The following is a 25,131-nucleotide window of genomic DNA, read 5'->3' as shown; positions in this document are numbered from 1 at the left end:
TTCATAATGCGATTTACCAGTGACTTGATTGAAAAATGATTCAAAGTTGAGTCACAGACATGTGCATACATAATTACTTATAATTATCTTTCCTAGCAAGTTTTTTTTTTAATCATTCAACTTACAAAGGAATTAGAATAAAAGCTTCTATTGTCCTTCTTTCCCAAGCTAGGAGACAATGACAAATACTTATAAAACTGTATGCAAGCTAGTTTTCAAAGAATCTGACACAAATCCTCTGAGCCACTGAAAAAATTAGTAAGTTTTTCTGTTGCAGCATGAGAAAAAGCTAACTAAAATAAGAGTGTGTGATTCCATCATGGCTCCACATTGAGGAAGGCTAAAAAGTGATATACAATGATGTTCTGTTTTTCTTCTCCTGTTCCATGGATCACACTTCCAATCAAGGTAGAACAGCTTTCGGTTAAAGCTGAAAGTTTAGAAATTGAGAGCAACCTGCTTTATATCTTTTGATAGAGGGAGAGGAGATGGTGTCTCATTCTTCTTGCAGTAATGTGAATTTATTCCTCTATTTTCTTTGCTCTTAGTACAGGTGTCAAGTATGAAATGTTACATTTCAGGTCAAATAAGTAATCTGATCTCAAGCACTTTTTTTCTCACTGAAATAAAAATTGGAATGAATTTTGTTTTAGATTGATGTGAACTGAAGCTTTCTTATTTTTGTCAAAAAACTTAAAAAGCCCCATGTATTCTGGTCAAGTCTTTACATACCAACAAACACAATTAAGGGTGGGTTTTTTCCTTATTTAGATAAATCCTTAGACTAAGATAGTATTATCATATTGCTGAATAAATACATAGCAGTCCATTTGATTTTAAATGGCCAGTCCTCCTTCTCTTGTTCTGGAATTTTCTTCTTCCTGGAGCACCACATCCATTTAGAGGGCTATTGAACAAGTCTTCTCCCTCATCCTTCACTGTTTTGATTTTCTTTTCTCTTGTTATTAGTGTTGTGCTTGACTTCCTTCTATTTTTTATGCCACAGATTTCTGTCATAAGATAGAAAAGAAAACCAAAAAGGCTTTGATTGGTGAAATCACTCAAGGCTATCCAGCCATGACATTTCTTGGTCTGAGCTCAAATTCATTCTTGTAGAATTATAATTAATGTTTCTGCAATGTGTGCTCCAAATAGGTTTTACAAATAAAAGGAATACAATGAATCTTACTTTTTTATTGTTCCTCCACCACCTTCCCTCTTCCCCAAAAAAAGATTTATTTGTTTCTAGAGTAGAAATACTGATGTGTTCTCAACAACTTTTCAGTGTAGGGCTTTTGAACATATTCTTTGTAAAAGTCCTACTAATACCTTACTTATTATAACTTCTTGGGTGAGAACAGGAGAAAGTTGACAATGCTGGAAATCTTGTAAGCTTGCAAGTCCTTTTGCCAGAGGCACTCTTTTATTTTCAGTGTAATAAAGCATAGCTGAACAGTGTAATTAAAATTCTAAAAGCAAATTGAAACAGAAATCACCAGTGTGGTCACAATAAAAATAGTTATGATAATTTAAATGCAGGTTACTGAATGTGAAAGACATATAGGTGTGAGTCTGCATCTTTCCCTGACAACACAGTCACTGATCAACTGATACAGTTTTTACAGAAAAGAAAGTCTAACTACAGTGAAACAGATGGAAATACAAAGTTCAACTTTAAATGTTTTTGAAAAATAGTTCTTTAGGTTCTAATGTTTTTATTTATAATCAGATATTGTAAACTAAGGGCAACTCGGATGTTGGAGAGAGAAAATGATGCATCTGATTCCATCATCAGAAGGCTAAATAATTACTTTATTATGCTATACTATATACATTTAATCTAAAGTGAATCTGCCTTGCACTCTCCCTTGCTCACAACTGCACAGAACTGCACTCATCTCCAATTCTCTTGTGACTGTTTCGTGACAGTCCAATATAGACACACTCTTGGCCCTGATAGGCCAAGGGAACAAAACATCCTCACTTTGGGTAAATAATCTCCATTTTGCATTCCACCCTAGCACAGCAAGTGAGATAAGAATTATGGTTTTCCTTCTTCTCTGCTTGTCTCACAACTTCTCTCTGGACAGAAGGCATGTGAATACCACAATCAGAATCTGTGTCTTTGTTGACAAGGTACTTTCTAACAACTGAGAAAAGGAAAAAAAAAAAGGAAGAGGTAACAGTTCAACAGTTGAACTGTGTGCATACATACAGGCTAATAGTTTCCTGCAGCAGGGTTTCTAACACCAGGCTTCATTATCACTGCTTGATCATACACTGCTTGTTGTCTGCCAGGTGCTCTGGCAAAGTTCGTGTCAGGAAGAAGGACTGAATATTAAAAGCATTTTCTTCTCTCATCTCTCAGACAAGTGTTTTAAACTATTATTTCGTTTTTTAGTAAGACAGATTCTCTGTGTATATATGAAGCACATATCTATATTTAATGTGTGTGGGTATCTAAGTACTTTATCCATATATGTACAAACGAGAGCCATACCTTATTACAAAAGCTAGGAAAGTCTCTCCCAGTTTTTATGTGCTTTTGCAAATAGAAACCCATGCAATGAATTTGTTTTTCTACTAATCTTTTTATCTTATGGAATTAAGATTTTTTTTTTTCTCTTTTCTGCAGACTGACAAAAAAATCTTGTTTTAAAACACAGTGATTCTTTCCTGAATGTGTTTTTCACACCAATTAGTCAAGTGAAGGTTATCAGAAAGTATTTTAATTTATTCCAATGAAATCGAGGAAAGAGGCAAAAAAATTGTAATTTCCCTATATGAACTGGAGCTGAGATCTATACCTGCATGCCAGTTGGAGATGCTGATCTCATCTTTATCCTTTTGAAAATTGAAGAGTATTTATTTGCCTCAAAGCTTAAAAAAAAAATTGACCGCATAGGACTAACTACTTTCCTTGTGGGACTTGATCTGTGGGCCATCGCTGTTCCACAAGAAAACAATGCCAAAACAGTTCTCAAGCTAATGGAGACAGAGTAGATCTCCCTCTGTCTGCTGAAATCTGAATTTTACAAGAAAAATGATGGCAGAAAGAGGTTAAATCAAGTCCAGAATATTTCAAACATTAAATCATAGACTTGCATCCCAGATGATTTCCCTTTTCTGAGTGTCCTTTTTCTTTCTTGTCTGTGTTTTGAGATCATAATTTCCTAATGATTCAGGACACAAATGCCAAAGCTTGGTCATAACTTCTCTTGATTTCTTGCTTTCTGGATGGCTGAGAAGTGTAACTGATACTCATGAAAGAAAGTGTGGAAAAATTTCTTTAATCCATTAGATTTTCTTTTCCTACACTGGGGGAAGGTGTCTGGTGATGTTTTGTGTAAGGGACTGCATCTTCTCTTCCTGCTCCTTTGGCACTGGAGAAGTAGCCAGCTGCTTTTAGCTGCTTAAGGTTGGACATTGTACTAACTGCAGTTTTGGAAGGGGAGATTCTTCCTGCGTAGACATATCAAATGGTGCACTTGGGTTTGTAACTCAATGGGTTGCTCTGCAGTCCATGGACCTGGTGGACAGATTAGGTTCCTCTGCCAATTTTCTTACATTTTTGAAGCTTCTTGTTCAGTTGGCTGTTTAATACTCTGGTAAGTCAGAAACAAAAGTGAACTGACAGGTGGCATTTCCTGGAGGGTATTATCAGAAAGAATCTTGTGTGTAAGTAGATAACTCTTCTGTCCTTTGGCCATTAGCCAGGAAAAGCACTGTGCTCACATGTGTGGAACAAGTGTTTGTCTAAATTCAGTGTTAACCCCTGGTTAACCTTGTTGGACTCAATGATTAGAGATCTTTTCCAACATAAGAAATGCCATGATTCTGATTATTAGCACTGTGTTAGCACATGGAACAGAGAGAGATGGATGTTGGTGGCAACCTGTGGCATAGTGTAGTATGGAAAGTACACTGCCAAGTACTATGGATTGCAAAAGAAGGGTGAGCTGTATGGGGTGAATTGCTGTCAGAAAGCTCCCATTTCAGTCATTGATGGAGGTGTGCTCCCCTGTGTGCAAGTCAACCGAATCACATGAAGATCAGACACGCGGTGTTGAGGTAGAGGCTTAATGCACTTATGCACTGGCAGAATGAAGACAATCCATATGGAGCTTAATAATGGTTATTCTTTCCTCTGAAGCTTTGTCTTACTTTTTAGATTTCCATCTCCCTATAGATCTGCCTGATTTAAAGAGAACCCTTTACTTATCTTTTTTTTTTGGTAACTACTGCATAAAGACCTCTTGTCCTAGCTTGTGTTGATTGACAAATTCAGTGTGTATGTACCTTCTGCTGTGAAGGTCTTTTACAGATTTTTTACAGATGCCTCATTTGAAAAAATCTGCACCTTCAAGTTGAAGAACATTGCCACAATCTCGTGTCACTAGACCGTGTGACAATAAGAAAAAATGACTTCTTGAATAGTAACTGGAATACCTGTATTTTTCTCTTTCTTCTTGTAATATTCTTTCATCCTTCACGAAGTTTAGCCATTATAAAGTAACTGTCTTTTCAAAATCGTTTTCCCACTGTGATGTTTTGTCTTGTTGGATGTTTTTTGCTTACATGAGCTTGTTTTATAGCATGGCTAGACAAAATGGAATCTATCATAAATTATAGCAGTTACCAGTGAGAATAAATCAAAACTTGAAAAATATTCAGTGTGCTCCTGGGAACAATTAGGATGTGATTCACTGTCAAAACCTGTGGAAAACAAAGTATCATGACTGCATTGGTGACTAAACCTTTTTAAGTACAATTTTGAAACAGAAATATTCTATTTAACATTTCTATTCCCTTTTACCTTTTATAAAGGGACAAATATTTTCCTCTTAAAAAGAAAGACAAAAAACCGAACTCTGACTCACTGGAAATAGATGTCATATGTTAAAACCTAAGTTATTATTCTATAGATGACTACCTTGTTTGTATTGTGTTCAGGGAACACATTTTTAACTTGGTCTCTTCTCTCCTGTGCTTGGCTGTCACTCCCATTTCGACTAGAAAGTCTTATAAAGTCTTAATATGTTTTCTAACTCCTAAAGGCAAATGGTTAGATCTGGGCTTTTGCTAATCTATCTACCTTGCCTGGAATCAGTGGAATTAAAAGAGTTTGCAATTATGCAGGATTTGGTATAAAGGATATGACACACACAGTGCTGAGGTTGTAAAAGAAAACATTCTCAGGACAAGGATATGACTGAATCGAAAGGTTTTGATGCTGCTTAAATGATATTGGAATTCGTGCTCTATATGAGATGTGCTCAAATATGGTCCTGAATACAAAAACTTTTATGGAATTGTGAGGTTTGTGGTTTTTTGATTATTTTAATCTTTTTGTTCTGTTTTGTTTTGTTTTGTTTGAGTTAGGCATGAGGAGAACATCACAAACTGCAATTTAGAATGGTGTATATGGATGTTAGTGCTGGAGCAGGCATTCTCAGGAAACAAATGAAACAAGCTAGAATATAGAATATAGTGATATGCCATTGACATACAAAAATGGAAGAAAAAAGAATAGGGAAGAGATTTGAGATTTTTCTTTCACGCTATTAATTAGAATTCATACTGGTACTTTGGGATTCATATTTTCACCACTGTGTCTACCTCAGTCAGGACTTGTACTGAATTATCCTTAATACTAATTTATTTCAGCTGTGATTTTAATATAGCCAGGATTTTTCTGTAAAAGTCTGAAGCAAAACTAAGCAAATATTCCAGTCTTAAAAAATATTAATGCTTTAGAGCAACTACTGTATTCTAGAAGTTTAATTTCCTACTTTGCTGATAGTGCCTCAGAGAAACTTTCACAATTTGTGTTGTGGAAATGATTGTAGATGCCAAATTTAAAAATGAAATGTCAAAAGAGTAGTCTTTTCTATAGGAGTCCCAGTATTTTCCCACCTCATATGGCTAAATTCACTTTAGATGTTGTCATAGTAACAACTATATGTGAATCTGTATATTTGCTATAATCTTATGATGTACTGGTGGTGTGAATGTACACATGGTGTGAATGTCAACACTTTGTTTAATGTCTATGTGGTATGATGTATTTATCATACCATATTTGGGGTATATGCATGTGTCCTAACCTTTACACACATGTACACATCGCATATTTTTTGCACATATTTAGTAATGTAAAACATTAAGTTTTTCCTGTAACATGTAATAAGGACTATCGTGATTTTATTTCCAAGTTAAGAAAAACAAAAACACCTATGTGTCGAGGTTACTGTGACAACTTCTTAAAAATACCTATATAATTTTAAAAAAGGACAAAGCACAAGAAAAATCTGTAGGATAAAGCTGAAATTTTAACAAAAATATGATGATTTAAATAAGGAATTCATTGCATTAAAATGACAAACCAAAATTATATGTAGTTGTTGTGGAGGAAGCATGAGAGACTGATAAGCATAATGTGGAGTTTTGCTTTCAAGAAGTCAGGCAGGGTCATGAGGAAAAGGTCAGCAGGTTGTTTGGTGAAGATGGACACCCCAGTGTTCTGGAGTCTAGTGCAGCTTGTGGGAGAACAGAGCCAAAAATTCCACTGATCCTGTCCCAAATCTTCCTGCTCTTTAACTGAACTCAATTTTCTGTCCAAATCTTGAAAAGAGTTGACAATGACAGTTTTCGAATATGTTTAACTAACAAAGGACTCATGAAATGTATTAAGGTGTTTGGTCTGAAAACCATAACTGATGGATGTTTAAGCAAAGGACAGAGCCTTGCTCTGGAAAGTCATTGTATTTTTTGCATTAAGTTGAGAGTGAGACACCTTTGGAATGCTTTTCAGCCATTAGAAACATTAAAGTAATTTCCAAAAGGTATGGAGCAGGGGGTGGAGTTGGATGAATGACCCAATAATTCAGGATAGCTCACATTAATCAAACTGATTTGTTGCTTGTCAAAATCGCTGTTGTGTAACAATGTGATCACATACAGGGAAAATAATTTCCTCTGTAGCTGCTGAGGTTACTATTAGGCTTTCTCGTAAGTTCCATCTCACAAACATACATCAGGTGAAAATACAAAATACATTAGGAAAGCTTTCAGGAGAAATCACTGAATATGTATTTGAAGGTGCACTCCTTGGAGCCCATTAGGAAGTGACAAAAAATGAATTCTCGCAGCATGTAGGCTGTAATTTTTATCTGCAGTGAGAAGTGATATGAGCAGCCGTGTTAGATGTTGCAAAAGTCTTGGCCATATCTTTAGCTTGGTTTTTGAGGTGTGTGCAGTGGCAAATCTTTTGATATCAGCTGCACTAAAGGGTTAGACTACTTCTTAGGGCTAGAGAATGACATTTAAGATGAGGTGGTTTCCTAGAGGAACTGGGTGCTCTGTTTGCCAAAGTTATTTTCTAAAATCACATTACTCTTGATATTCAGGAGTACTACATTTCCACCATAAATTGGAGTTAATTTATTTTCCTTTTTATGATTGAAATTATCTTAAATGAGATTATTTTCATTATAACCCACACCACATAAATGATCTTTTCTTATCAAATTGCTATGCAATTAGTCTAACTGTACTGATTGGGAAGTGGAACACATTTGTTTTTTAAGGTGTGTAACTGAAAAACCCACTCACTCAACTAGCTGATAGAGGGAGGAAAGGTATTGATAGAGTGAATTAAATGGCTTTTTAAATTTTAGAAATAGTTTGAAATTTCTCATTTCTCATCATGGCGTGCTAAAACTCTGATTAATGTTTAATAGTTCTTTAAGGTAGTGTGCTTTTTGGCTGCTTTATGGAGAATATCACATGCCTTTTAGTTTTTATTTCCCTCTGTGATTCTTAGATCAGGAGGCATAATCAGCAAAGTTAGGAGAATATGCCATGACAAAAAAAAAAGCTCACAGAGATATGGAAAATCTGCAGATTAGATTGTGTCAAAAAAAAGGTGCTAAAAGCCACTTAGTGACAGGGCTTAATGTTTTGCTTGTGAATGATGACAGCTTTAGAATTTATGGCAGTATAGTATTATGATGGTCATGTTGACAATTGTATTATAAAGGCAAACCAAAGTATTTTCACTGAAAATACTGCAGTTATTTTTTGTGTCATTTTGTGGTGGGTGAGAAATGATATTTATTGTAACTAAAATGAAAGATTTAATAATGTACAAAAATCAATAGTTAATGTATGTAGCAGTTTATGTCTTTCCAATGGTGTGAAATAATTTCCTTCAAAACTTTAGTTGATTTACAGTCTTCTTTGAAATATTTTTAAAGATTGTATTGATGTTGAAGCTTGCACAACCTCAAATCATATGGTCCATTTGAGTAATGGAAGCCAAAAGGAAGTCCTCTTGTGCAATCATAAAAAAGAAATGCATGGTGTCATTCTTTAAAAAAAATGTGTATGAAGATGCTGATAATTTAAATCCTTAACAAGCTCATACTCAGAAATGAAGTAGAATATCTGTCATTTTGTAAAAAAGAGGGCGATTTTCGTTTTGTTGGATGGACTGTGTCTTAATGCAAAAAGAAGAATCCTGTGATGGATTTTCTCAGAAGAACGTCACAATTTTTCCTGTTTAAACTGCCTGCTTTCTTTAGTGCTCCTGGTGTAGTTTACTTGGATTTTCTCTTTAATATTATACTAGACATATTTCTTTATCTCTTTTATTCTTACACTTTGTGGGGAATAACAAAAAAAATTGGTACTGTTGAAAGAAGAAGACAATTTGTTTTGCTGTTGTAAAGAATTAATTAGTCTTTTTAAATGGGTCATAAAGATTTTAAAATTTTTCTTCCAATGAAAATTTATCATAATTTAAGCATTAGCTAAACTAAAATATTTCAGCTGCAGAACTAAGTGTTCCATGAATTTCTCTGTTCTGCTGTCCACCACCGCCAATGAATGAGGAAGCAGTGCAAAAACAGACCATTAGTATTATATTATTTATAGCCCAGTAATTGTGAATCTATGTATAACTGCTCTTTTGCAAATAATTGAGTCATCCTTACAGCTGCAAGTAAGTACAACTGTGCCAATAGCCCACTCAAACTCAAGAAAGTATTTTTCAAAATTTAGTCTTCTCTTCTAAATAGTTTGCGAAAAGATTGATAATTCAAACTGTAAAGGAGGCACCTGACTTTTATATACCAATAAATGTTTTTAAAATACTCACAGATAAGAGACATAAATATTTCCATGCAACATAAATGACACTTGAGAATTTAATTGTAATCACAATGGTGAAAATTAGGGGTGGTTTAGTCTGACTTGTACAACAAACCATATGGAGCAATTTAGTTGTATTTACTGTGCTTTTGATATACTTAGAGGTACTTGCCATAGTCCTTGCCTAAACTCAGTGCTGTCACTTACCGAAGTTTGGAATCCTACATTCTAAAAAGGTAGGATTTAAAAGATTTTTTTACAACTGCATGAACTCTAATAAATGGGCCACTATTCCTTTCTAAACTTTGATTTGATATTCATCCTTATCTACCCTGGACACTAAAGGGTAGCTCATAAGGCACTAATGAAGAAAAAAGTGATTATTCATAAAATGAATTATAAAATTTACATTTCCTATGCAAGCTTGTTTGGCACTGAATGTTTTACATTTTTAATTGAAAGTTGTAATAATATGACAATATTTGTACTTTAATAATTTTTTCTATATCATAATATTTGATTGTCAATTCTTTCACGCTACATGTACTGGCCTAGATAGAGTAATTAGTATACTAAATTCAATCTACCCAATGAAACTATTTGTTAGTTGGTTTCTTGTTTTTGGTGTGACACAATGTTCTGGAAAGGAGGCTCAGGGATTATCTTTTATTTCTTTAAGTAAGTAGACATAAGTAGAACTTTATGGTAGAAGTTGATAAATCACTGCTTGCTTCCTATGCTTAAGTAATAAATATTTGTTAAATATAAACATGCACCACACACACACACACAGATCCAATTTAATATAAAAAATAAGGCTGCAGTGAGATAGAGATAATAATAATAGGGCTAAAAAGTTGCAAAGATCCATTTGAGAGGAAAAATCAGAATAATCAGCAAATGCATGAAATATTATTGTTTGCAAATGGGATCATCCACAGTGGTCTAGCATGACACAGTGTGAAAAATATATTCACCTTATTACAGAGACACTGCATATCAAAAAAGGGATACAGAAGATAAATTCTTTATTTTTGGTGGCCTGTGTTTCGTCAGCTCCAAGGCTTTTATTGTCTCCTGAGACAATAATTGCAGTAATGCTTGATCCATCAAGTGGGATCAGAAGGAATGGGGTTTGGAAAGGTCTGGGAGACAAACACTTTCACTATAAGTATCCTGGGACAAATTAATATCCTGCACCAAGTACATTGCATCCTAGGCTTGTTTAAATAAAGGAAACACTGGCACATTTCAAGCACAAGTTAAATAGGAAATTACGACATCCATTCATTAAAGATATATTGAAATTTTGTCCTTCTGTACTCCTGTACATTGATGTAAGCCTAAATCATCTCTCCAACAGATCTGTACAGTGAGAATCTACACGCTGTTTGGAATTTTTTTCCCTTTCCTAAATATTCACTGTACTTACTTGCATGCTTACTATGTATACTTTGAGGTTATTTGACTATCTAGTTTCTAACTCTAAAGATTCTAAGTTCTGGCCTTTATTTCTGTCCCTACATGCATTCCTTATTATCTTTTAACTTAATATTATAGCCCTTTCATTTCCAGTTACAAAAATTAATGCCCCTTCCTTCAGCTGCTGCATGTATTCCTCTGTTTTAATCAAGAATCTGATTTCCTGGTCTTATTCCTGTTCCTGCTCTTCATTATGAGGTTTTTTAACAATTAGAAATGCTTATTGTGTGTTTGTTCTTTTCTGTTATTTGCCTACTCATTTGCATAAGTTCTACTTACCTTGGATGCCTCTATCCATTTTAGACTTACATCTACATCTAACTGCAAAAGGTGCTTCATCTTGAAGTGTAATCTCGGAGTTACAATGTTTACTCTGATCCTCCTCCACCTTTTTCCTTAATACCATCTGGAGTTCTGGAATAAGTTGACTACCAGGGAGATGTCTAAATTTAACAGCCTATTGGAGATAGGCAGGCTTGTTTATAAGAAATTTTTTTCAAAGAGTAAGGTGAACATTCAAACAGTTGTAAGCCATCAAAATGAACATGTATCTCTGTTCCAGTTCTCTGAAGTTACATTTTGGTTCTTCCTGTTCCTGTTATACTGTTTTACTTCTCTCCATGTCTTTCTTGTTGATGCTTTGTTTCAGCTAATTTGTCTTTGTTTAGGACAGAGATTGACTTTATTTAAAGACTCGCTCCCAAGAGACCCATAGCCTTGATTAAAGACACTGGATGGTACAGCAATATAAATAATAATTGCAATTAAAGTGAAGGTCCTGAAGCAGCTTCTTAAAGGGAGGAATCTACACTATAGCCATTCTCTTGTACCTTCTCTTTCTGCCACGTTACAGATTCAATCCTGCAAGGATTTGAGCTTTCTGCAGCCTATTGAACTCCTGACTGGACCTGGCAGAAATCTTCATGACATCAGAGGAGAGAGGCACCTCACTTTTATTTTTGTTTTCAGATAAACTTGCAAGGCCTGAGAAATCATGTTCTAGTAGATTTGTCATATTGCAATATGAGTGATTTTTACACACGAGGTGCTAGAATATTTGTAGCACTGATGCAGGACAGAAGGAGAATAATGGTCATATAAAAAAAAATCTAAGGGAGTAATTTTAAGATGGCATATTGGCAGAGAAAATTGCAGCATAGTGCAGAGTGATAGATTACAGTGCATCTTGTTAATGCTTCAGTACTTAACCTCTACAAATCATTTTGAATTCCAAATGGAAATGAAAAGATAAAAATCTGAAGATAATTTCATCAGATACCTGAAAGGTCTTTTGTGATGTTCTAACTAAACCAGCAAATGCTTTTCTGGTGTCAGTGGCAGCAAAACCACACTCCTGTTTGAGGAGTTTGACAGATTTCATTGTGAGAAGTGATAAGAGCTGAGCCAGAAAAGGGAGAGATATTCATTATTATATAAGCAAAAAGAGTGAAGGCAACGTAGTGAAGCTAAAAGAAGGAAAGCACTTTAATTTATAATAAATTTGCAACACTGACTTCATGTCATGTTTTTGCCAACTTGGCAGAGAATATTAGACTCATATTTGAAGGAAAAAATTGTAAAGATGGTTGTTTCTTAAATTTTCTTTGGGATGGCATAGTTTTAAAATCTAGTAATGTTGTTTTGACACAGCTGCAGGATTTTCATCAATTTTTCTAAATAGGACTTGCATAATCATAGCAACATAAAAAGAGAGAAAATATAAAATGACACCTTTTATAAATTAGCACATCTGGTGGAGGAGATAAAAATACAGGATGGCCTAATGTTTACATTCGTTTATCAAAAACTAGACACTAGAATGCTGCTAGTGTTGCTGGCAAAATTTCTAGCTTATGTTTATTTATCAAGTACTAAGATTAACTTTTCTCCAGAATATGCACATTTTTCCATTTACATTAAAAACATAAAAGTGAATTTTACATGCTGTGAACTCAAGTTCAGACTGAATTTGGCTGGAGGATGCAACGGGATGAATTAGATAGGCTGTCATTAACCTTGTGGTCCAGATGAGGTTATGAAACAGTACACATGACTACAGATAATATAATAGAAAGGACCTCTGATGTTATTGCATGTATTGTCATTGCCAGAACATGAGGTCATCTCCTCTACCATATCCCTCTGCCTTAAAATAAATTTATTTCAGCTGTTTACAAAAGGAAAAGAATAATTTTCCTTATGCTATTTGATGGGGATTTTTGCATTTGGTCTAAATGTTACTTGTGTTCTTGTATTATGTGCTATCATATTTTCCGCTTTGTATATTGGGAGCTTACCTACCTGCAGTAATTAAAAGAAAAAAGTTCTCCATGCTCTTAGAGATGTAAATGAAGGTATCACCAGTGAAGCCTCTGTGTATTCTGTAGTTAGGGAATGCATTACAAAGAGCTTTGCTTTGTTTTGCAAATACCACAAAGAATGTAATTTTTCATGAGTATCAGAAAAGCTCACGTAAGAGTAATTGACCCTTCTAAATGGTTGGGGTTTTGCTATAGGTATATAGCATATAAGCATTACTGTATAAGCACTGCTGTTTAATTCACATCCTTGTGCTGCCTTACCTTCATATAATCAGAATGCTTGAAGTTCTGAAGGCCTCTAAGACCATCAAGTCCAGCCATTAACCCAGCACTGCCAAGTCCACCTAGGGGTGGTCTGAACCATGTTCCTAAGTGTGACGTGGTGTTTTCTGAATTTCCAGGGATGGTGACTTAACTACTTCCCTGGGCAGCCTGTTCCAATGTTTGACAACCTGTTAAGTGAAGAAATTTTTTCATAATATCCAATCTAAACCTGTCACAACTTGAGGGTATTCCCAATTGTCCTACTGCTTGTTACTTTGGGGTGTAGCATCTTGCTACATCCTGCTTTCAGGCGGTTGTACAGAGCAATGAGGTCCCTACTGAGCTTCCTTTCCTCCAAACTAAACCTCTCTGAACCACTTCTTATAAAACTTGTGCCCCATACCCTTCAGCGGTTCCACCACCCTTCCTTGGACACGCTTCGGCACATCAAAGTCTCTCTCGTACTGAGGAGCCCAAAACTGAGCACAAATTTTCTGTCCTTTAGTGTGGTTACCATGGTAAGTTGTTAAGATTTTGATGCAAAAGATTCCAAGACTGTGAGTTTTTCTCCATTCTCCTTCTAAGTGTTAATAACTACAATCCTGACAAACAGGTTTTATCTTATCTAAGGGTTTTTGACTGTACCAGCAAGGCTCTTTAATATCTGAAACTATTTTAACTATTTAACTGTTAGTCAGCCTCTTGCTCTGTATGGCAAATGGAGGCTAAGCAAACATACAAATTCGTCTTTTTCTAACGTATACAGCTCAAAAATATTACTGAGAATTTATTCCTTATTTAACATGATGTGCAAAACATATAGGAAAAACTTGTTTGAGAGATTAGAAAAAAGTTTTCTTCTATTTCCGTGCAATGTCAGTCACACTAAATCACATTTTCGCTAGAAAACTTGATGAAGCTGAGGATGTAGACAAAAGTGTGTAAAGGCTGTGCTGTGTCTTGCAGACACTCTGCAAAAGTGGTGTTTTAAGCATATATAGCCAGCATGATGAGTGGTTCTTTTTTTGAGAAGCTTAAGATATGACAAATTATAACCACAGCTGGTGCAAGCAAAGCTGTTAAATTGATTTCCTTTAAAAAAATTGTAAAAGCAACTTTTTGTTTTTCATTTTAAACCTCAGTAAGTACTTGGCTATTCCAGTGAGTTAAAGATGTAAGTATTTAAATGACATGACATAACTTCATTTTAACTTGACTTTAAGACACTTGACTCTTCCATAATGAACAGCATTATTCTGGACAGTCTCTAAGGCAAGCAAAACCACGTGAGACCAGGATGAAAACCACAAATTTTATTTTATAAAAATAATCAGAATATAAATGTTGGACTCCAGGTTAGAATGAATTTAGAGTCCAAAATACATTCCATAGAAAATTAATGAGTATTCAATCTCTGCTTTAGCCATAATATTTTAGCTGGAGAAGAAATTAACACAAATTACTTTGAAATTTTCTAGGATTTGAGTCTTCTCTACATGTAGGTCCAAACCTTCAGTCTTAATTTTCAGTGGCTGGTAACATATGGGATGGTTATTGAATATTATCAATGAATTCCCTTCAGACCCGCTAAAGCTTTCAAATTATGACATCTCTATCAACTTATCTATGTATTGATCTGTTATAATAATCTGCTGGATCCATCTTTCTTTTTTTTCTAAGATGACATGAATTTAGGTTGAGCTGCAATTTCTAACTAGGCATTAATAATCAGAAAACTTGGAATTTAATCTCAGACTTTTTCTCCTCATCTTATGAGGCTTCTTATTGGTATTTCCTCTGGACTAAGTGCTCTCCATGAAAGTAAGCAGACATTTTTTGCTGCTAGGATGGATGTATCTGGGTGCCATGATATTAAATACCAAAGTTCTTGCACATTTGTCAGTGTTTGTGGCTCCGAGGTGTAATAGATTGTGCTTGTTCTTAGTTCTGAAGGCAGAATATCTCATAAAACCAGTAATATGCTTTTCATTATTTTTATCTTAAAAGTAGTGTGATTTATAACACTCTTCCAGTCTGGATGTTCTCCCCATGAAATGGCATTTCTATCATGCATGTGGAAACAGTTACTACAGTACTCTTGGTAGTCATGGTGTTTCCTGTAAACAGTGCTCAAAATGTTTATGGCTTGATTATGAAAATGCTCATGTTTACATATTTCCAAGTGTTAATGTTGTTTGGCACTGTATATACCAGGAACCAGATGTAAAATCCCCAGGAGATCTGGAATTATTAATCCATATCTTTTATGAGCTTGTTCCCTTGTAGGCATCAACACTAGCATTAATAATCAGGGTTTCCTATCTATTTCTTGCATCTTTTTGTCAAACCACCTGTCCAATAATTTTAATGTAAGTTGAGGATAATGTCAAATTAAACATGCCATATAAATATGTGATGTTATATATGCTTCAGTAAAATAATTGCACCAAAGACAGCTTGAGATTTTTGTCAAATTTATACAACTCCCCAATACCAAAATAATATTGTTTTTAACTTTTGTTCAGTATCCATGATCATGACAAAAACTTCTAACAGCTGACAGAATGGCATTAGAGATATTCTCTCTACTAGATAGAAATAAAAAGTGAATTGGTACCACATAGTCTCACATATTCTGCTGAAAGTTCTGTAAGTCAACTCAGTTGGGCAGTTTGTTTGGGCCGGCTAGGTAGCTGATTTGTAGAGTAAAGAAAATGAAGGAAAAACTATAACAATCTTTCTGTTTAAGTCATTGGCAAAGTCTACACACATGTTGGACCTGACAGAGACCTCAGATGTTTCAAAAATATGTTTCTCTATAGACTGTTTTAATTTTTCTTTTGTTTTTGTTGTTAAGCATGAGGAAGGGTTGTGTTCTATTCTTTCATGTGCACTAGTGATTATTGTGCAGGCACCATGGTGATTTTCTAGTGGTTATCCTTTGTAACTTAGAGCCTGAACCTGGAGTCTTTCTAATGGAATCTTCTAATATTTGAGCATGGAAGTCCTCTTTTTTTGTTTTGTTTTAGTTTTTTTCCCAGTTTTTTTTTTTTCTATTTTTTTCATATTCTGAAGCATTTAGAATTTTGAGGAATAAGAAAGTTTGTACAGAACCATGGATAAGAACTTTAAAATTCTGAACCACAGGTCCAATCAGACCCTTAGGAATATGTTTGTGAAATTTGCATAGTGGAGGAAAATTACATATTCACAGTGCAGTTACTGAAAAATATCCCAGAGTGATTGTGCAGATCCTTGCTCTTTGATTGGCTAATGATAGGTTTTAGGCAATCACAGTAAAGGGAATAGCACATTATGCAGTTATTTAAAAATTAACTTGTGCAAATCAGGCATGTATAGTCAATCAGAACGCAAGGAAGTAGATACAGTTTGAGGAAAGAAATAGTCAAATTATTTTGCCAAACTAACAACCCTTTTGATTGGAAGTGATTGATGTATCTTTTCTGAAACTTTAAAAAAAATCATCTTCCAAGAATGGGAGAGTATCAAGAATATCAGTGTGAATGTTAGGCCAAAATACACATAAGAGTTTTTGGGATTTAGTAAAAGCTATGCAATCTTTACCAGCTCCATTTACATGACCACTTTACCAGAAGAACAAGTTTTAGTTTTGCTGTTCATTTAGAATATAATAAGTAAAGTGAAGTGCCTGGAAACTACATTTTGTGATGGGATGTTTTCATGGTGAAGAAACCACTTTCCTTTGTCTGTCTCTTTCTTAGCCCTTGAATTTTTTTTTGCCTAAAATTGTAACAGGGAAAAAAAATCCAAATAGCAACTTAAGCTGGGCGATATAGACATATTTTAAAGACTAATTTTATATTGCTTCTTTTGTTCACTGGTCTTTTGTGTGGGTGTGGGTAAGATCAAAGAAATGGTGTGTCCTGACATCTGCTCTACAACAGTTTCAAGCTGCTAAAAACTGTGAGGACTTGATTCACTATCTAGTTAATTGCCAGAAAGCAGACTGGTTTTCTCAAGAGTCCTATAGATGAAAAAGCATTGATTAGTAAGTGCATTCCAAGAAATATATAGTAAATACATAATCTGAAGGTTAACACTTACATAGGAATTTACTCAAAATACTGTTTTTATCCATGTTTTGTTTTTCCCATGAAAGGTGATTTAAAATTGCAAAAGGATGTAATTTATTTCCTTTAAATCTTCATTAGAGAGCCAACATTGATTTTTAGACAGACCTTTCTTTCTTATTTAATTATAAATCTCTTCCTCAATTTTGATAAATACATACTGAACATAAAACGCCGACTGTTGAATGCAGGCAAAATCAGTTATTTAATTCATCCCCTATGAGATCCATCTTGGAAAAACAGTCTTCCAGCTCTAACTGCTGGAAAATTATTTGCCTTTTTAAAACAGGAGAGGCTTGCTTCTTATTTATTGGTGCTGGCTGTGAAGGGATACTTTTGTTACTTTGGATAAATATGTTCAAAAAGAATAACACCTTTGCTGATTTAATACTCCCCACCTATTTTAATCAGTTAAACATCTGGCCATCTGGCTTTCCATTTGATCATTGTGTTTAACTTTTTGGTTTTGGGATGTAGCTCGTACTAAAAATTCAGCCCATCTCTGAATATATAAATGATGGGTGAATAATGGAGATCTATTCGTATGTGGACTAGAGACAGGGAATCTCACTGTGAGACTAAATGCATTATTCCAAGCATAGTTTGCACTTTTTAGAATGTAACTGCTGGACTGAATATCCTTTCAGAGTTTTGTGTGGGACAAGGCTTCAATGATTAGACTCCTGAAATCTGATTCCAGTTTTAAATATAATGCTAAAGGACAGTTGTCTTCCTCCTTAGTGATACAGAGAGACCAGAACTATATAACTGACCCGAAAGTTCAAATATCTAAAATGTAAGTCTAAGCATGTGGTATCGCCTGCTGACAATAATAATGAATTTCCCACATATGGATTTAATTCAAGTAAGTTCTGCATGTTTATACTAAAATAACATTCATAGATGTGCAAACAAAAATTACACACAATGGCAAATTACGCATAAGCCATTACCTTCACTGTACTACAAACATCTTGGTTTAACGCCGGGGGCAACTAAGAACTTCACAGCTGCTTGCTCACTGCTGTAGGACAGGGGAGATGATCAGAAGAATAATGGTTGGACAACTCATGGCTTAAGATAAAGCTGGTTTCATAGGTAAAGCAAAAGCTGCACACATTAGCAAAGCAAAGCAAAACAAGGAATTCCTTCACCACTTCCTGTGGGCAGGCTGGTGTTTAGCCATCTCCAGGAGAGCAGAGGTCCACCACATGTAGTAGCTACTTGGAAGACAAAAGCAACTACTCTGAACATCCTTCCCATCCTCCTTCTTCCCCAGATTATATATACTGAGCATGAAGCTGTATGGTATGGAATGTCCCTTGGGTCAGTTGGTGGCAGCTGTCCCAGCTGTGTCCCCTCCCAGTTTCTTGTTCACTCACAGCCCAGTCACTGGTGAGGTGGTATGAGGAGTAGAAAAGGCCTTGATGCCAGCCATGCAAGTCCTTCTCACAATAATGAATGTAATAATAATGAAAAGCACTTAAGCTATTTTCTATTTTTTGTTCCTGTCCTTTCTTTTCTTGCCCCCAGAATCCTTATGGGTTCTTTCCAAAAAAACCAGAACAGTTGGAGTTTAGTGTAGTGTTTACAGAATCTACTGCAAGGATCTGGGAGAAGTAGTTCAGCCACTAAGTACATGCAACTTTAGGTTTACAAGAATGAGTCATTACTGGAGTGTCACTGTGCTACTTTTGGGAACCTAGCAGCCAGAATGAATTAGCTACAGGAAGACTGCACAAAAAAAGATGTATGAGTTAGTTTATTGTTTCATCAGGTTATCTTCAGGACTGGGTAAAGAGACAAATAATTGATGCCTGTTTTTTTTAAATCCTAGTAAAGACATCCCCTTATTTTTCTTTCAGGCTTGGTTCCATCAGTGTTAGAAGGACTCCCCACCCCTACTCATATGTCCATATTGTTATTATTTACACTAAGAAAGAATAAGGTCTAAATGTTCTTCATTTCCAAACTCAAACTGTGTCCAAATTAAGTTCAGTGGCATGAATTGATGACAGAATTTGTATTTTTACATATTCTCTATCTGCACTTTAGGTTGATGGTTATTTTCAAATAAAAACATTTGTGGTACAATATGTTTTATGTTTAAATATATTTAACATAACAGAATAGCATGATTGACTTATTTTCTGTATTCCTTTCAATATTTTTGCTATCAGATGCTATCAGGGAATATGTGTTCTGTAGATTGCCCATCACAAGGAGTTGTGTGGAAAGTATCAGAAAGGAAATTGTGCTATTCTAGCACCAAGGAGATATGATCACAAGTGACCTGCTTTGAACAGCTTAACTGACTGGTATGGCTTGGAGTAAATTGCTATTTTAACAGTGCAAAGGTGCTGGAATCTGCTCCCTAGCACGTTCTACTCTAGTGCAGCATAGTTAAACTTCCTTTGCAATAAGCTCTGCCATTCACACTCTGCTATGAAGACATTAAATAACGACTGAAGCTTAATGACTATTTGACTGGCACTCAGTTGGCTGTGATTTATGATGAAAGGTTTTCCTATTTGTAGTCCATCAGTTGTCATCATCAAATATTCTTGCAGTAATTGACATTTTGACCAATATTTGGGTTAGTATTAATGCTGTTACTTACCACAGTATTCGTGTGGGCCAGACTGGTAGTTCTCTTTTTCTTGTTTGATAGCAATTACCTAATTCTGTGGCCCTTGTGTACTGGAGAAACTCATTCCTCTCTATTTCTGTATTTTCTCTTATGTAGCATAATTGACTAAAAATCAAAGATTCAGGAATGACATCAAAACTTTGCAAGATGAGACCTATTGTAAAGAACCCTACAGAGAGACCAGTGCTAAACTAGAAAAATATCCATTCATGACTCAGTTTCTGCTCCTGCTCTTTCTCAAAATATATATAAAGCCATGGTAAGATGTGGTTTTGTGGTAAGAGAGTGTGGCAGGTAAAGGCACAGCCTTATTCTGTAGACATGTCAAAGAAAGAACAGAAATGGAAATGGTGAATAGTGCCAGACAAATATAATTAGTGTAAACAGAAAGTATTACATGAATATCTGAGAGTCATGCACAGCAGGAGATAGGCACACGAAGTACTTAATCTGAGAAGCATTTTCAGTGTCTTTTATCTTAGGTTAGGAGGAAACTATGGACTGTTTTTGTCAATATCATCTTTGGTTTAAATTGCACCATGTTAGACTACAATCAAAATATATGTACCTTTGAGGAGAAAAAATGAAAATCCATGACTAGAGTAAAACTCATTATTAACAAGTTAAGACCTGTTAATAATACATAGGCTGTATTGTATTTTCATAGTTACTCATACTTTGGTTTTGAGTAAACAAAGCCTTTATTTCAATAAGTATAGTCCTATTATAAAGGAAGTTCTGAAGCATTGCCGATAAATACTTAAGCTTTTATTAAAAGTTGTCATTGCATAGTTATAAAGAACATAAGATACTCAATATTTCTATATAATAAATTGCCAAAGACAAATGTTAATTCTGTATATCAGATGTTTTCATCAGCTATCAACAATGAATACAAGGTTATGGAAAAAAAATGAAAGAAATATGGATTTACCATCATTCTTCTTCATTATTTCCTGAAGTAGTCATTAAAATCCAGAGTTGCCTACTTATTGTCAAGTTCTCCCCATACTGTTTGTGATGGTTTTAGAAGAAAATCCCCTATATTTTCCTCATTTAAAGCTCCTTTATATATAATTTCACCTACAGCAAGTCAAAGAGAGCAGTTTTATTTAAATGTGCTATATTAGATGTCATTTGCAGTTCATAATAAAGCTTGAGAAAAAGATCCCACCATTTAGCACGTGGTTTCTAGATGCTAAATATGCATTTTAATGTAAAAGGGAAGAGAAGGGAGCTCTCCTGTACTTCAGTGACACCAAACCCAGGGACTCCAGTCTGCCACAGCCGAACACCTCAAACACAACACGAAAAGCTTGGGATTAACTGTATATAGATGCACTGGTTTGATGCAACAGCAGCTTGCTTGAATTAATGTCCTGTGACAAGCCCTCCCTTGCAAACCTTTAGAAGCAAACTGTTTCTTTGTCTACATTTTAAGCTTGGCTACAGCCTCTGGTAGATTCTGCATTGTTTCTCACATACTGTTTTTTGGACAAAGTCGAATCATCATCTGTGAAGGACTAACTACCCAAAGGGTTTAAACCCAATTGCTAGTGGTTTATTCAGCTTTGACACTTCTCAGTGTGATCCTTACCGCCTTTTGTAAAACAAGCAGACAAGGGAAAGGCTCCAGAGACTTTCTTCTATTCGTTCTGTAATAGTTTTCTTGCCACGGGAGGCTTAAGAAGATTTGTACTGCCTGCTTTCTTTTCATTAGCAGTGAGTGCAATGCTGTTGGGTAAGTTAATGTGTGAGACTATAAAAGGAAAAGCACAGTAATTTGGAAAAAGGGTGGGTTTTCTTCATTAATACATTTTAAATGTCATTTTTCTTGATTTGTTCTGTATGGGATGCAGTGAAAAATAAAGTAACATGTGACATTTGAGATATTTGCAGTTGTTCTCAGCCAGACAGAGAATTAGAATCTAGCTGTTTCTTGAATGCAATACTATGCTTCACTGATTTTTGGCAGCAGCATGTTAAAATTCTTCTTATTAGTCTGACAAAGAAACCTGATTGAATTTTCAGCACAATCATACTTCCTGTCATGAAATGTAATAATATTTAATGATATTTTTGTAAATCTGTATGGAAAAAAATACATCAATCAGGACCTCTATATTGCACTAACCTTCGATGCTTAAATTGCCATTAAATGATTTACTCTGTCTTTCATTCTGAACGTTTACATTGAAGAAAATTGAGCATGTTTGTTGAAAAATCCCCAAGTTTAGCAAATTTATTTATACTTTCTTTAGTATGCACTAGCTATTTGCATCAGATTTGACTCTCAGGATTTTGACAGTTTTTTATGTTGTAATAGTTAATGTGTAAATATTGTTATAGATATATAAATAGAATAGCATTTTTTAAAAATAAAACTATACCATCCTTACTGTTATAATTTTTCAGAAAAAACTGAGCTCATAATATTTGTTATAAGTACTGCAGAATAAATAGTAAATATAAATTAGCTTTAGAGATAGCCTTTTTTCAGTTTCACTTTGTATCTGGTGGAATGATGGATGGTAAATCATGCAGGACATATATGTTTTCATATATGAAATTGAACACAGTGGTAAATGATAACAGCCATTAAGGGATTACTGTCTGCTACATATCTGGACTTTCTACTCATTGCTGCTCATCATCAGCAAATGTATTCTACTTTAAATTTTTTGTTGTCTTATCTACTATGCACATTTCTGGTCTTTTCCTTTGTCCCCAAACACATACTTAAACTTCTCTTCTGGGATATAAGGAGTACAAAAATTACTTAGGAAAAATGCTGGTAACTCAGATGGAACAGCACTATAGGAATTCTTTTTTTTTTTTTTTTTTTTTTTTTATTTTTAATTTAGAGCGTAGCCACAACAACAGTTCTTTGCCTGGTAGACCAGTAGTTTAACATTTCTAATGCAATTCTTAGTGAAATGTACACAGATAGTGAGTTTTTTAAATGCCGAGTTTTATTGCTTTTTTCCCCCACCCCTGACAGTTACTAGTATACTCTTTGACATTCTGAAATAGTCAAGCAGAAATAACTGTTGATGGATGTAACTCAGCACTATTTCATATTTATAGAATCACATTTACTCCAGCCACACTTGTCAACAACTCTGCTCTTTTGATTCTCAAGAACTGTAGCTTGAAGCATTATCAGTATGTGATATAATTAATCAAGAAAATATTTATCCTCTGTTTTATTTTTGTGTGCCCAATACTACGTATTACCAGACACAGTTGTTCACCCCTCAGATAACTACAGTCATTGCTTGATGGTTTAATTGTGTTCTATTTCTGTAGCTTTTATTAGACAGAGGGGACTAGTGTGGATCATAGCCTAAAAATGGCCCTTACTCAATGGAAGTTAGTATAGTTTTGTCCAGAAAATATATCTTTTCCCATAGTTCATCATGCTGGTATTTTGTGTTCTGCCTACAATAGCTTGGTGATTTCAAAAGGAGAGCTTCTTGCTAAATCTGAAAGTCTAATTGTGGTGGTACAGGTGGAGTCACAGTTGATCAAATCCCACCAGATAGCTCCAAGACCTTGTTCCCTGGCATAACAATCAGAACATCTCTGAATAGCATATGTGAGCAAACATAACACATAACACATTTTGAAAAGTTTAATGTGATTAATCTGTTGCCCTCCTTATGAAATAGGCAATAAGGCTCCTCAGAAGCATTGGCTTTCTATTCCATTTCCTTGCCTTGTGTGCATAGATCTATCTTCATTAGAAGTTTTATCCCATGGTAAGCATGAGATAAAATTCCCACATCACTGAAGTCGGTATCGACATTTAATGCTTGAATAGAGTCAATTTATCACAGTGTGAGCTTCATGTAATACACCACCTACAGTGAGGAAATCAGAGGAAGAAGGGCAAAATTTCTACAGTGATCCAAGTTTGATGTTTTGAAGTCATACCTTGCAGTAGTGGGCAGTGACATACATAGAGGTGGTTATACTGGAAAGGTATTCGGCATAATTCTGATTCACTTCACCTTACTCTACATTTCAAATATTTTGGAAAGTATTTCTCTTAGAAAAGGCTATGAGGTACCTTGAGAATACCATTTGTAAACTAATAAATATGATAGGTGTTTTTCTGCTACTGCAAGTAATAATATCGGCTTTATTTTTTTTTCCTTTTAAAGGTCCTTGCTGCATAAATTTTTTTAGAAGACATTTTATATTAACACAAAAACAATCTTTGGCGTGGCCTTTCAGCAGAGTATAACTTGTAATTATTTTTTTGTAGAGACCATTTTAACTGTCTCCAAGGACTCTGATCAGCATTCTTCACTCAAACACCCATTGAGTTCAATAGGCTTTTTCATGATTAAAAGAACACGTAAGGAATGTTGAATAGAGCTAGCTTATTTAAATGCAAGCAAATCCTTTATATTTTCATAGGGGAATTAGCAACCTAGATATTGCACACAGAAGACAACTAAGCTTTTATGTGGTATCTGGGTGCCAAAAAGATGACATCTACAATTTTAGAGGTATTTGTTATTTTGTCAGTGTGGCTTCAGGCTACATATCACTGGATAAAACCTTTATTTAACATAACAAATAATGAAATATTGCTGCTTCACTGTCTCTCTTCACATGATTAAAGGAGATTAAATTTGCTTAACATCACTTTACATTAATTTCTGATTCTAACCATTCTATTGAATCCTACTCTTGATTTTTGAAATATGTATGTAGGATTTTTCTTCTCCCTACAACACAGTCCTCAGTTGCACAATGAACTAAGAGCTACTCATCAAATGGTACCACATCTTTTAAGGGAAAAAATGATCAAGAAATTCACAAGTAGCTTGGGAAAGAGTTCCTAATATTCAACTATAATTTTCAACTACAACCTGAACAGGCCAATACTCAGATTTCAAACTTGCTTCTAGCATGAACTCTCTACCCCTCTGTTGGATACTCTTGCAAGAGCTGCCTTTCATGATTTGCACAACTCAATTAGGGAACTGTTTTGTAAGGAAGAGAAGGTGATAAATTGCTCTGTTAATGAGAAGTCTGTGTGGGTTACTGGAAAGGTAGGTAGGGTGCTGAAAAGGAATGCCAGTTAAGGGTACAATATATTTCCATTGTTCAAAACCATAAAATTTGCTAGGTTAAC

The 25,131-nt window shown here is 34.9% G+C and overlaps 1 protein-coding gene across 8 annotated transcripts in view; it reads left to right on the top strand.

The window, feature by feature from the left end:
• The window catches only part of ZNF385D (zinc finger protein 385D), a 410,794-nt gene that overhangs the window by 142,726 nt on the left and 242,937 nt on the right, over positions 1-25,131 (top strand). Inside the window, exon 1 of one of the 8 annotated variants that reach the window (XM_064414323.1) lies at positions 21,699-21,723. The exons of the other annotated variants lie outside the window; for them this stretch is intronic. Coding sequence (XP_064270393.1) covers positions 21,714-21,723 — 10 coding nt within the window. The 5' untranslated portion in view covers positions 21,699-21,713. Of the gene's footprint in view, positions 1-21,698; positions 21,724-25,131 lie in introns of those variants that run through there. 8 annotated transcript variants of the gene reach the window in all.

The sequence above is a fragment of the Passer domesticus genome, chromosome 1 (genome assembly GCF_036417665.1).
Source record: "Passer domesticus isolate bPasDom1 chromosome 1, bPasDom1.hap1, whole genome shotgun sequence".
Classification (NCBI taxonomy): domain Eukaryota; kingdom Metazoa; phylum Chordata; class Aves; order Passeriformes; family Passeridae; genus Passer; species Passer domesticus.
Note: the sequence above shows the minus strand (reverse complement) of the source record. Positions and strands in the feature narration are given on the sequence as shown.